Genomic DNA, 14,611 nt, shown 5'->3' with positions numbered 1-14,611 from the left:
TTTGAGAACAATACCGCTGATCAACACTGCAAATTCACACCTTTCCAGCACAATTAACACTGTGAGACATGCAAATTAGACCACAGTTTCCCCTCAAAAAGATAAGAATGTCTATCACTAATTAGTGCTAAATGGTAAATGAACTACAAATTTGATCAAACCCCTTTGTCTGTTGAACACCTTCAAATTCAACAGGTAACAGCAAAAGTTAGTAACATCATTCAAATAAAATCTAGTCAAAAGCTGGCAAGAATACAATCTGTTGCTTCCTAAAAACATAGAACTCTGGTGGCAAAAATTGAGTTACATATTAATTACAAATTCTAATGACTATTATCATGGAGGCATAATGAAGAGTTTCTGACCATATTACATGCATCTCCAGTGATGATCCTCCTCTCACCCACTCTGAAATACGAGGACACGTCAAAGGTGACAACTGTCAAACAGACCTGCCACAGCAAGGCTATGTCAGTATGTGAGTAATGAGGACAGATCAGTGTTGAGTAAACTTTCCTCCCCCTGTGGGCCTTACATGGTCATGGTCCAGTTCTAACTTAAGTAGGGGATGTATGGCAGAGTAAAAAGTTGTCTTCAATCCTGGGTCATGCCTATACTGTAGTAGTGCCTGGTCAGGCTGGTGTGTAGTAGCCTGGTTGGGGTCTGGAATCCAGACTAGTAAAGTTTCAATACATGAAAAAATAGATGATGAAGTTTGAAAAAATCCTATCATCATAAGACACCAGAGACAACGCATCTCCAAGTGATCAAGGAAAAAATCTGGCCTTTCTTGTAGATTTTACATTTTTTGGGGGGGGGAGGGGGGAATGACTAGAATGGAGCACAACATCAATTTGCTTCACTAAATGTGTCTTGACATTTACGTACAGATCCATTTCTACCAAATCATAAAGGCCACTAAAAGCCTGGTGACTTTTGGCAAACATTCTGCTTCAGTGCTACTGGTCCACAATGTCAAAGGTCAAAACCAGGCTGACATCTGACTTTGATCCCCGAATGGACTCCGATTTAAACTATGGTATTGACTCGCATCATGTGATCAGTTTGTTCTCTTTCTGCTGGCTTTTTAAGTGACAAATATTCTCTGAGATTGAAACCTATTCTTTTTGGTTAAATAGGGTACATATACTATCAGCACACCTAAGTTTATCATAATACATTTGTTAAGTCAACAAATCTGGTGTTTTGTCAAAACTTCCCTTTGGTTCTTTGTGCCACCTCAACTTCCTTATGGAACAATTATATTATAATACCTGTTATTTACCCATCCACTGTTATTGACTGAGTACAGTGCAAAATCAACAAAGAAACAGGACCCTAATAATCACTAAGTTCTTCAAATAATGAAGCTGGTTACAACAATGATTTCAGACTGAATTATAGTGAATACACATGTGCTCATGTGAAAATAATGCTCAGAATAGTGCATGCGCATGGTTCACAGACTTTAAGTTCTGCAACAGTCACGTTCATAATACATTGCTAAAATTGTAGGCACCTCCGTAAAATCTCACCACGAAAGAATGCACTCACCTACACAGGTATAATGAAGCAACGTTTAAAATCAATACATTAGCAGCTTGGTGGAAAACTAATTGATTTGCCGAGTGCATGATTTTCACATGTTAGCTCAGTCGGCTGCAGCGAGGCAAACAGTGTGGGACATCTCTGGCATGTTTGTGTGCAAACGTGTGAACTGCTGTGAAAAAAGACATGGCTTGTTTTGGTAAGCATTTGATGACCTAGTTAACAAACACCTGACGATTGGGTGTGAAGTGGTCTTGTCCTACTTGGTGACCTTACTAATATTATTCAAGGGGTTTATACAATAGGGTGCTTTAGGAAATACTTCATAATGTCATACTCTGTTACAGTCTTCGATCGGGGCTGTCTGTTTTTGTTTTTTTTTGGCATTATTTGGCAATTTTCAACGTTGGCTACATTCTCTTGTGCCGGGAAAGGGAGTTTGCAAACTCAGAGGAAGGGAGTTTGCTGTGATAGGGAGTTTCGCCCCGTCAAAGACTGCAACAGAGGCTAATAACGTCATTGGTCCTAAGACAAACCTGTACTTCACTTTTGAAATTGTTTGAAACATGCTACTGCTACAGTAACAGAAATAAGTCTGATTATCATTGAAGACGGAGTCTAAACAATCAATTAGAAGCTCTCTATAACCAAATGTTTTGTCAACAAGATAATTCCATGTTTATAAATCTAAATGATCATAGAAAGAGATATCTAATGTCCTTATCAGACCATCTTGCTACCATAAACAAACAGTTGCTTTATTTTGATCAATCATTCCTGGCAAGCAGGGACCTACCCGGAAATCATTAGAGGACAAATATGTTGAATAATACAAGAAGAAATTGCTGCGTTTGGTTAAAACATGAAAGAAGGGAACATTTTAAGTTGCAAATTCACTTATTTAGGTAATATACTTTTGACTTTCAACACAATATGCTCAATCCACTTGTTCCTGTTCCTTGAATGTTTACAGTCATAAAACAATTATATCGAGTTACGCCCCCCTCCCCTTAGCTCAAAAGTCTCGATCCAAAGTACATTGTATAAGGTCTACCCCTTAACCCAGATTACTGGCCCCACTGTTCACTGGATCCACAGTATTATTGCATTACCTGTCCTTGGCTGCAAACTTGCTCAACCGCTGCTAGCACACAAAGCCAAAACAAAGCCACAAGTCAAGCAGAAGGATCTCAAAAAGGGTCACAAAACCCACCTCCATATTGCCTTCCCTCTCTAACAGTGTCCCCGTGCGCAAACGTCCGACCTTACTTTACAGCCACTTTGGACTCTCCCAGGTAAATACAGCCACACAATGGTTCCACCCCTTCTACTGTTTGCTCTTCTAACCACACGTACATTATACTCAGCTTCCTCCCCTCCTCTCGCACTTTGCCCACTCCGCGCGCTGTTGACAACCGAAGAATTATCCAGGAGACCGACCGGCGTTCTCAACTTTACCCTTTGACCGCAGCAAAGTTCACCAGGTGTATTGTTTTCTCACGTGCTTCAAGGTGTTTTGTCTGCGGGCTTCCTGAGTAGAGCGGTTGATCCTGCCTAGTATAGAAAAACATTTACCTTTCTTCGGGAGGGGGGCTGCAATACTGGTATTGGTAGACCTAGGCAATGCCGCCATACAACTTTAGTCTGAGGCTCTTGGACATCTTGAAGTTATCCAATTTCAAAAGGGAGCAGTTGGTACAGGGTATCACCTTTGTCCCCAAACGCACTGCAAAGCCTATAGCTATAGATCCTGTGGAATGTATAAATTCAATCTCAATGCACAGAGGGAGTGCTCTTTGGGCTATCATTTCAAGTTTTGAAAAAAAAAAAAATTCAAAGGGTCTTTCAGAAAAAAATCAATATCTGTCTTTATTGCTAACTTTCCTGGGGAATTGGCACAGATGATTTGTCCACCAGACTTCTTTGGGTGCTGAAAGCAAAGTTGGAAATGTTGACCAAATATGGCGATCTAAATCTACCAGAGGAGACATCATGTGGTGCACTTTCTAACCTCTACCTTACATTAGCTAACCCTGAGGCAAAATTTGTGGACCATTTTCAGACAACTTTAAGATATAATTCTTTCAGTTCACAAGGAATAATGTATCATTTATTGTATAGATCCATAACCAGGGTATGAGTTCACAACTGTTCAACAGAAATGCAAAGCACCTGATGCACACAGGCCATTTTGCCTCTAAGGGGTAATATTAACCCTTGATTCTTTGGCAGGCTCAACAAATAATGTTCACCATATACTGTATAGCCAGTTTCTTCTAAAGGAGTTCAGTCTCGGGGTAACTAAACTCTGTCCAGGGTGTATAAAATTACAAACATTCAACAGGTCTTTGCAATAACAAAAATTTTCTTCTTTTCAAGGTACGATACTCCCTCCAGTCTGGAATTGGCTTACTTCCAGGGCAACTTGTTCACACTATTTCTACAATTGACTGAGCTATAATCCAACAGAGTCTGGTGGCCACCTGACTTTGTGAGTCTGTCCATAATACACGGGTGTCAAATTACAAACTGAAACAGGACTCACCAAGAACACAATCCGCAGGTACTTCCGCATGAGTGAGGGACTACAGAAACATCCTACATGTCGGGTATACTCCTGTCTGTGGTGCACTGGGGTTAATAACACTAAAGACAGCCCCAGGGCTGAGAGTGATATATAAGGACTATCACTGCAGCCAACCTGCAACTAATTGGTCAGGAAACACCAACCTTCCAGGTGACAATTGGTGGGGTCGCAAGATGTGTTATGCTGCCAAAAACAATGTAGTAAAGGCTCAAAATTCAATCTGCGCATACAGGTTAGGGCAGGTAAAATTGGAGCTGTGTATGTATACAGTGTAGGCCTGCAAAGAGCAGAGAGTGATATAACAACTATCACTGCAGCCAACCTGCATCTAATTGGTTAGGAAACACCAACCTTCCAGGTGACAATTGGTGGGGTCGCAAGATGTGTTATGCTGCCAAAAACAATGTAGTAAAGGCTCAAAATTCAATCTGAACATGCAGCGAAGTGCAGGTAAAATTGGAGCTGTATAGGTGTGTAGCCAAAAGGCTTTTGAGCCCTGATAATTAAGCTTCACAGGGTGATAATTGGTGGGTAATGGCAAGAGGTGTTGCACTGCCAAAAACAATGCTGTAACATTGTATCAGGGCTCAAAATTCAACCTCACAGCACATGCAGGTAAAATTGGAGCTGTGTTGGCTTGCAGAAAAATATATTTTCTGACCCAATAACTTATATAACCACCATGGGGTGACGGTAAGAGGTGTTGCACTGCCAGAAAAATGTTGTTACAAGCTTGAAATTCAACCTGCACATTAGCAAAGTATGGGTAAAATACGAGTATGAAAAGTGTTTTGAGCCCTGATAACTTAAACCTTCATGAGGTGACAATTGGTAGGTTGGCAGGATGCTGCTAGTCATTATGGCAGAACATTCAGTAAGATGACATGAATGTGGCCCCTACCCTGCCCTGGTGTGATCAAAGCTATCCTGTAAAGTATTAGCAGATGTGTAGGTGTGAAAGTGTGCTGAGTTCATGTTCATGTCTAAACTGTTTAGCCATTCCCTGGAAGGAATAAGGTTACTTCTTAAACAAATACAGGTTAGACGATATAAAATATCATCAGATTCTGATGAAATGTGAGTTCTTGTAGCTACTGTTTATCGTTACAGAAACAATTTTCAGAGGAAAAAAATCTAAAGCAACTTGGAGTTGAGAGACTCACCCCACTGTTACAGCTGTTTGTCTCCTGTTCGTCTTCCAGCTCGAAGCCGTTGCCGTGGTAACCATTTTCCATCACCTCCTTGGTCTCCTCTGAGTCTGAATCATCACCTGTGGAACGACAGAAACGCCATGGTTAAGAGCACTGCCGTAGAGAAGTACCACGTGACAAGTCATGGGCCATTATTTCATCATTGGCGGGGCATAGCATCACATGTAGAATAACAGTTACTGTAAATCGTGAAATATTGGTTGCAGGTTTGCAGTCTCTCTGTATGTTTCTCTCACCACACAAGTCATCACGGTAAAAAAGCATGCTATACAGAGCTACCACGTGACAACAAATCATGGGCCATTATTTTACCATTGCATCACATGTAGAATAACAAAAACACTGTAAATTGTGAAATATCTGTAGTGAGTTTGCAGTTCTCACTGTGAGTGAACAGTCTCTCACTGCAAATTCATCACACTGCTGGGGAAGAAGAGGAAGAAGCAACTGAAGCCAATTTGTATCCTTCTGTGCAATGGATAAGAGCAATTGCTGTACGGAGCCACCACGTGATACCTGATCATGGGGCACAGCAACAAATCAAGACTTATCACAGTAAACAGTATAACAGAGATATTCACACTGACTTTATGTTCCCTGTTTTTGTTTTGTTTTTGTTTTGCGGTTACAGCTCTCATTGCAAAGTTATCACACCACAAAAATGCCTAGTTGCGTGACAATGGATGTTTATGTACTTTATGTAACTGGCTGATGTTCACCTTGCCATCAAATATAAGAGCTGTGAACATATTAAATAAATAACTATATACCCAGCAATGATCTTCCAAGGTGCGGAAGGAAATGACAACTATGCTGAGAATGGAAGGGCAAATGGACAAAATTGCAGCAAATTTCTGTAACAAATCTGCCTGCATTTGTGGGCAACCCTGGAAAATGAAGGATAATTTTAGTCACTATGCCAGTAAAGCACAGCCTGGCATATGACGTAAAATGGACGTCAGGACTGCAGTTACTGTAGCATTACGGTTTCTGGGCAATCTCATAGCACTCTAGTAGATAGCCATAGTAATGGTCTAAATTTGGAAGCACAAATGGGAGTCATATATAGCAATCATTGTTACCCCAGATGTAGATAATGGTCTACAAGGTGAACCATGAAATGGATTTACGCCATCATTGCAAACCAACTCATACCAGAAATAACAAAATTGAAAAATGGAAGTCGACAAAATGTAGCACAAATAACAACAAGTGGGATTAAATCTACATAATATTCATCTTATATGTAAATAATACTACTAGCATTTCATTCTCAGACATCTTATAAGAGAGTCATAAGAATATAACGTGTACGTCGTTTTACAAAATATGATTCTGTTGCAAATCGGCAGTCAGAAAGAAAGAAACATACCCACAAGACTAGACTAAGTGTAACACTTGTGCGAGATATGATATACATTTTAGACAGAATAAACTTAGACTTAAATGATAGAAAAATAAGTTTCAACTTCTCTCCCGGCCCCCCAGGAGGTATTGAAAAACGCCAGAAGGCGATGTATTTTCCTGGATAAATAAATAAACTGAAACTGAAACTGAACTTTACAGGACTGGTAAAGGTTTCTGGATGTCAAAGTTTAATTAATAAAAATGTCAGATGTCAAATGCATTGTTGTCAAAGGTATTCTAGATCTGTAGAATTGAGTATGAAATATAAGTGATTATACACTTTATACGCAAGCAACTTCGTTGACAATCCATCATCTGCAGTAATTCCATCTATCCATCCTTTCAAAAATCCATCCAGTCTTCCCTCCATCAATTATCGTCGTACCTCCAAACCAATCAACATCATTTAGAAGCAATAACCTATAATTAGCACTTATCATCATCATGCATATCAATAAAGCTCAAGTGATATCCTCAGTATTTATGATGTGAAAACAACATAATCTTTCCTGATTTGTTTATGCCCTACATATAATGAAATTCCAACAGCGTGGTTTATAACTTGATTAGGATTGGGTGTCATAGATAATCATTATCAACAGTGTCTACTTTGTATTATGCTAACTTCGCTGTCTGGGTTTGTAACGACTGGTGGATGTTGAATAGGTTGCTACAAGCGCCATTTAATCAGGCTAACAGCCATCCATTTTTTTTTACCTCAGTGTAAGTAGAACAACAGAGGGGCGAGTAGAACAGAAAGAAGCAATATCCTGACAATATCCCGTGCCAAATCTGGGCCACCAGATCACAAATGCGCAAACTACAATGCTAAAAGCTCAGAGCTGTTGGCGTGGTCAGTTTGGCAGCACTTGAACCCCACTGCTATATCAGCATGCTGATAAACCGCAAGATACTTCAAACTCCTTGGTTATCCAAAGAAAATTAAACACACCTATTCTCGACATACCCTCTTGCATCACACACCTTGACAGCTAGGAGCAAGTTTGCTCGGCAATTCAGTACTACTACCAACAAATAATACTGCTTCATCAGAAGAACCTTAATCTTTTCTTTCATAAATTAAACTACAAAATCAATGCACGTCAGAACCTTACCTGTTGAACGCATGACATTTATGAATACCCTTTGATAAATTTTTCCAGCTTTTAACTCAAAATGACCTAATTCCTCTGGAGGTCTAAAAATGTGCATCGCTGACATCAAAGAACTATTTTCTATCATATGTTGAATGCGTGACTATCAACGTGTGTTCCACTTACGATAATGAGTAAGTTGATTGGGATTTTAGACATGTTAAAAAAGGGTAGGCCGAGCTAATTCATGAAAGGCAGGTCTGAATTTCAAAATGTGCATTGAAGACACTGATGAACTATTTTCTATGTTGAATGTCTGACTATCAACGTGTGTTCCACTTACATATATTTGATGAGTTGATTTGGATTTCTCACATGATCAAATAGGGTAACAGGTTCAAACATTCATCAAAGACACAAGAATAGAATCGAGGTTCATTTGCATGTTAGCAGCAAAAACAGGAGGCTCGGCGCAATTAAAACTGAAGCAATGGAACGACTACAATTTTAGCGCACTAGGTGGTGCTCAGTGTAGTAATTACATGCCATTTATGCCATGCAGCAAAGCTTGATATTGAAAGGAAGAATCGCTCAGGCATGGCATTTTCACGTCACTCCCTGCTATCTTGTCATATAAGCATTCAAAATGCCTAATTACCAATGTAGTCTTTTGCTGACGAAAACTTCAAAGGATTGGTATGACTATGAAGAGTACTTTGATTGATCTTTGCTTAGTTTCTAAAATAAAGCCATGCCATGGTGATATGCACAAATTAGACTTAATATAATTATAGATATAGGCAAGCAGTCTATTGTATGCATTATTTTAAGGAAAGAACTTTAGTGCACAGCAATTGTACATGGTAGAACATTACCGCAGTAGATAGAACATAATATAATAACGTATTATGGTAGAACATAATTGGCAACAACTATTACACAATCATAGAACTAATATGAATGATTGTTAATTGTCACCCTGCAAAGGGTTTTTATAACACATAATAATTCATTTTCCTTTAAGTTCACAGATAATGAGCAAAAGTCTTATAAATGGCAAGAAGAATTCTGAGAAACCCTGGTAAACCCTCCACCTCCCCCAATTTGGTCAGTTAGTGACCTCGCCATCAATTATAAGTTTTGAAAATGAAGTTTCTGTCTTTAGAAGGAGAGTAACAGTCCCACAATCCAGTCCTATTCATAATCATACAACACAAACCTTGAATTGGCACCTTTGAGACTTGTTACGGTGATATCTCAGTAGAAAAACAAATTATCAAAAAAATTGAAAGTCAGCAAAAGCGTATTGCCAAAACGTCCCAAAGCCTACTCTATTTTCATCGACAAATTGAACAGTATAACCCTACACCATCATTCGGCAACCCACTGGGAGCGGAGGCCGACACTCTCCTCATTATTTTCCCTTATCACACCGTTCCATCGACTGCCTGGCTGTACTCTACCTTGTTACGACCAACCCACGGGAGGTCGTTCCTTCCAGGAATCGACAGCAAGTGCAAGGTAGAGTTACCTCAGATGGGCTATTACTGGCGGAGATGGATGTTAACAAAGCGTGGAGATGACTGCAGCCGATCTTGGCGGAGATAGTGAGACGTTTTTATGGGATATCAATAGAGAATTGATTTCGTTAAGCTGGCTTTAATGATCGTTACTAAAATTTAGTGAGTATGGTCACCTCATTATCATCAATATTTACACGTATATTCATGTGTATCAAATATCAAAGTACTCAAAGGATGCAATAAAATGTGTTAAAATCTCTTTATACTATCAATAAAACTTGCGGACAGTTTAAAGGTTGCTGATTAAAGCAAAGAAAAGATTTTTCAGCTTCACTACAAAATATTGAAGAATGCCTGCTAAATACATAATAACCTAAACAAAGCTTCATCATGACATTTACAAACTCTCTCATCAATAAGCATTAATGTTGTGTATACAAACAAATAAACAAACAACAATTAAACTAAAAATGCAATCTCATTAAGATCTTATCATGATGTATGACTTACAAGTTCCTCAAACTGTCTGTCGCACACTAAAACAATGAATTAATGCAAATTTGATGAGTTCCCGACTTATGGCAGTACAATGTGCTTGATACATGTCCTGATTTACGGGGTCCATGTAGCTGTATCCAGTGGGACGGGTTCAACTCTCCCCCGGGCTGGCAATTATTGACCCAGTCCCACTGTATCAAAAATCAATGGTGGGAATAAGTGTTGAATCAGAGACGATGTTCTGCACTGCTGACCCTGTAACCCAATTCCTCCCCTACCTCTGATGGATGTCCCTCTATGTCGGCTTAGGTCGGACAAGTGTTCTAGCCAGCCTAAATTTTTTTTCATCCTTTGGATTTTGAATGGAAATCTTGTGGAACGCTGAAGGGGCGCACCAATCCAAGAGTATGCTCCCTCTGGAGAGTTTTTAAATCTAGACCCTCTAAAATGCTATTTCTTGCATTTTGAGGGGCAACTTTTGCTGGTAGACTCAATACATATGGCATCTGTTTTGGTGAAAAAATCCACAGGACTTTCAGCTCACAGAGGACACAATGGACAAATTTTTTTGTGTATCAATTCCCCATTGGCGAAATTCTGTAAAAGACAGCAGGTCAGACCAAAGCCACATCGAATTGCAGTTTCACCCTGATACTCTATCTCCCACAATGATTAAGATGTAAATGTAGAAAGTAGCAACTTTCAAACATATCAGAGGGCCAGGTCTACAAAGTTTTAAGGAATAATAGCCTGGCCCTGTATTAAATTTGTCCTGTTGCTGAATTCAAATTTGTTTTGCTGAATTTCTGCTGGAAAATATCTGGGAAAGAAAAACCAACTTGTTCTGGTCTTAGATCTACTTTTGCTGATTTCAATTTTTAGAGTATCAAGTCCTAAAACTTGGACATACGCTTACCTGCTAGATTTTGCATTGAAAAATTGACACATCATGATAGAACTTTAAGTAGTAGTTTGTTTTTAGCCTTAAAAATCCTTACATTGTTTATGCAAGCAGCAATGCAAGTAAATTGGCTAAATCCGCACTGCCAAAACAGACTTCACATACAATCTTAATGGGCTCTCTGGGGGGTTGCAAACTTCCTGATAAATTGTGGTTTGTGTTTCAGAAATTGAGCACACAGCAAGTAATTGACTGATGGTGCTTTTTGCACATTCTAGGTTTACATATCACTATCAGATCACACATTTAATATTCATGGAGACTGGTAAAGATCAAAGTATCAAAGTATCCCAAGTACCACTAGATTGATGAGGTACACGCTAGACTCTGCGGCTTTAGATGCATATAGATAAATGGGTCAGAGGTGAAAGAAGTTCTGTAAAGTTAATTGGATCAGGACCTTACATGTGTTAGCTCAATAAGGTTTCAACTTTGTCCACAGAGGCATGTACATTGTATAAGATGTTTGCTCATTGAGATTTTGTTCTGAGGGCCTCACCTTACATTAAATATCATTTAATATTCTTGGAGACTGGTAAAGATGAAAGTTTCCCCAAGTACCACTAGATTGACAGGAAGCAGGCTAGATTGCTGTAGCTTTGATATAGATATATACATGTAACAGGGGTGAGCAACATCCTGTAAGGTTAATTGGATCAGGACCTTACATGTATTAGCCCTATCCCATTTCATCTATGTCCACAGAGGAATGTATAAGATGTTTGCCCATCATGAGTTTGTTTAGAGGACAATTCTGGGTATAGAATAATTGCAACTGTACCTTCACAATGAATTCAACTGTACCTTCACAATTATGTTTTTAGGTCTGTAAGTTCTAAGAAGATTTTAGAACACTGGACTAGCAAAAAGCCAAATCCCTTGACAGAGGCAGATGGAGAGCAGCAATCAGACCGAAAAGACTTGAACAAACATCCAACCCTTGCAAAACAGGAAACAACAGATGCTAAACCAGATTTTGACTGAGTGTGAGTGAGATTCTGAGTAAAGTCTATTTTTATGTCTGTTTGAAAACAATATAATTTGAAAAGCAGCAGATGAATATTCATGATGTTGGTTATGTTTTTCACATTTTCAGAAACTATCACCACTTCTAATTATTCATCATCTAAGCTATAGGACATCAACAACAGCCTTGCAAGATGGCAGAATTGCATGATGTGGAAATAAACCCTCCATGACATTGGCATGACACATGACACTGGTTGATACAACTGACCTGAAGGCAAGAGTCGTTATAACCAACAAGGTTTCAGCACCAAGGAGAAGAATACTAATGTCACCTTCTCTGCTAAAGGGCAGGATTTGACTCTCTGCTAAAGGGCAGGATTTGACTCCTTGAACACTTGACCAAAACTTTACTTTCATTCTATTTATTTATTCGTTCGGCTGTTTACAGACAGCCAGGGCTGCCCAACTAGCCATAGGCTATTGCCAAGGGCTAACCCTGGGAGAGAACAATACATGTTACCTATAAAATCATTGCAGTAAACATTATCAATATAAAATCACTATCATTAACATGGTCACAAATTTACAAATGTACATCATACATGTATAATATACATCATATACAACATGTACAAATAGAAAATCACATAGCATGGTGTAGTACATGTTAGTTAACTTTCATTTTAAAAGATAGGTGCAGTCCCTGCCTTGAACTGTGTACTGGGATCTCTCTCAGTCTTTCAACTAATTGGAACTAGGAGCTCAACTTTGCACAGCTACCAAGTTGAGCTGCAGGGGCATCATAGGGTAACCAGCAAGATACTAACAGTTGATGTCAGCAGCTTGAAGCAAAGTGCACCAAACATGCCTGTTTTCGTTCAGAATTACATTGTGCAGTAGAGCTGGAAGTGGCAACTTCATCTGCTACCTCATGAACTCAGCTTGGCATGCTGGCAGCACTATCAAAAGTATCAAATTCTTTTCCTCTTTTCCCTTTCTCTAAGAACCCTGTATCAGACTTGTTCCTGCCTACAGGAAAAGAAGTCAGAGCTTCAGTTGTACACATGGCAGTTCATCAGTCACGACCCCCCTGTAGCTGCATATTAAGTCTCCCGGCAGAGCGCACACAAAGGACCGAGTGTCATGCCTGGTGGCAGAACCCTTATCAGCCCCGTACAGGGGTGGCAGTGATGGAATCGGCCCAGGAAATAAGGGATGGCTGGGAAAGTAGGACAACTTAGCATATCGATCCATCCTCTGCAAGACGACTGCAGCAGAATACGACAGTCTGTAAGAAGTTCTTACTGACAGGTGATAACATAAAAAATGGCTGAGCAAGAATTTAGGGACTTTCTTCTTCAGTCTAGCTGCATAACTTTGAGGATGGCTGGGTAAAGCAGGACAACTTAGCATATCAATCCATTCTAGGAAATACGACTGCAGCGGAATACAACAGTCGGTATGGTAGAAGTTCTCACTGACAGGTAATAACTTGAAGAAGGGACTTTCTCCTTTCGCTCTAGCTGAATAACTTTCTCCTTAAAGATAGATATCATTGAACGACAGTTAGTAACTAAGAAGTTCTTGCACAGGTGATAACTTTAAGAATGGCTGAGGAACAATTTAGGGACTTCTTCTTCAGTCTTGCTGCATAACTTTCAACTTCAAGATAGATATCATTGAATGGCGGTCAGTAAGAAGTTCTTGCTGACAGGTGATAACTTTAAAGTTTAAGAATGGCTAAACAAGAATTTAGGGACTTTCTCCTCAGTCTAGCTGCATACTTTCATCTTAAAGATAAATATCATTGAACAACAGTCAGTATAAGACGTTCTCACTGACAGGTCATAACTTTAAAGTTTACGAATGGCTGAGAGAGAATTTAGGGACTTTCTCCTTCAGTCTAGCTGCATAACTTTTATTGTCTTCAAGATAAATATCATTGTAAATGATAGGAAAACTTGCATTTTTGTGGGACGCTTATGGCACATAAATTTGTTCAGATTCTGAATTAAAGCTTATGAGAGATTTACTACTGAATGTCTTTCTTGAGGTATTCTGTACACAGAAAGACAAAAGCCAGTGGAAATAAAACCTCCATGAATATTTCATGGGGGTAATTATGTATAAATGGCTTTCATGTACTTCATTATAAAGAGAAATGATCCCACAGCTTGCAATCAATGCAGATCAATTTTCACCAACTTAAGAACTGGCAATGTGGTGCTCCAACCTGCAGTTCCTGGTGTATCCTCAAGGGGGCCTTCTCTCCAGTGGCTAGGCTTGCATGACACTATAAATGCATTACAGCCTAACATTTATCAAGTGACTTGCACATGTTGCCGTGCACATACATGTGTTCAATCAACCGAGTATTCAGACTTGCTCTTACTGATAGAAAGAAAGAAAGAAAGAAAGAAAGAAAGAAATAGATTGAGTCCATTTTTCAAAAAGTCAAGGATTTTTGATATTTGAAATGAACAAAACTATTACTAACACCCTCCGATTTAATTTGGAAATTCCATTATTATTTGGGAGTGACCTTCCAGATCTCAGCAACCGTACACCCAGATGGGCTGATATCGTAAGCTGTAAGTATAAATGATGTAAGAAATACGTAGCAGCCAATAACGACTCCCTGGGGATTAATCTAAATTGGCATAACTGTACATAATTATGCATAATTATGCATAACTTTTGAGGGTTATGCATAATTATGCATAAGTTTCCAATGGTTATGCATAATTATGCATAAGGTTCCAAGAGTTATGCATAATTATCCATAAGGTTCCGAGTGTTATACATAAGTATGC

General features: G+C 39.2%; 1 protein-coding gene across 4 annotated transcripts in view; it reads right to left on the bottom strand.

Annotated features, from left to right (window-relative positions):
* Nucleotides 1-14,611, bottom strand: part of LOC118429731 (rab11 family-interacting protein 4B-like) — a 193,631-nt gene that overhangs the window by 41,808 nt on the left and 137,212 nt on the right. For all 4 annotated transcript variants that reach the window (XM_035840350.1, XM_035840352.1, XM_035840351.1 and 1 more), the window contains exon 3: nt 5,299-5,405. In XM_035840350.1, the coding sequence (XP_035696243.1) occupies nt 5,299-5,405 (107 nt within the window). The remainder of the gene's footprint in view (nt 1-5,298; nt 5,406-14,611) is intronic.

The sequence above is a fragment of the Branchiostoma floridae genome, chromosome 13 (assembly GCF_000003815.2).
Source record: "Branchiostoma floridae strain S238N-H82 chromosome 13, Bfl_VNyyK, whole genome shotgun sequence".
NCBI lineage: Eukaryota > Metazoa > Chordata > Leptocardii > Amphioxiformes > Branchiostomatidae > Branchiostoma > Branchiostoma floridae.
The sequence above is the reverse complement of the archived record's forward strand: the minus strand, read 5'-3'. Positions and strand labels throughout refer to the sequence as shown.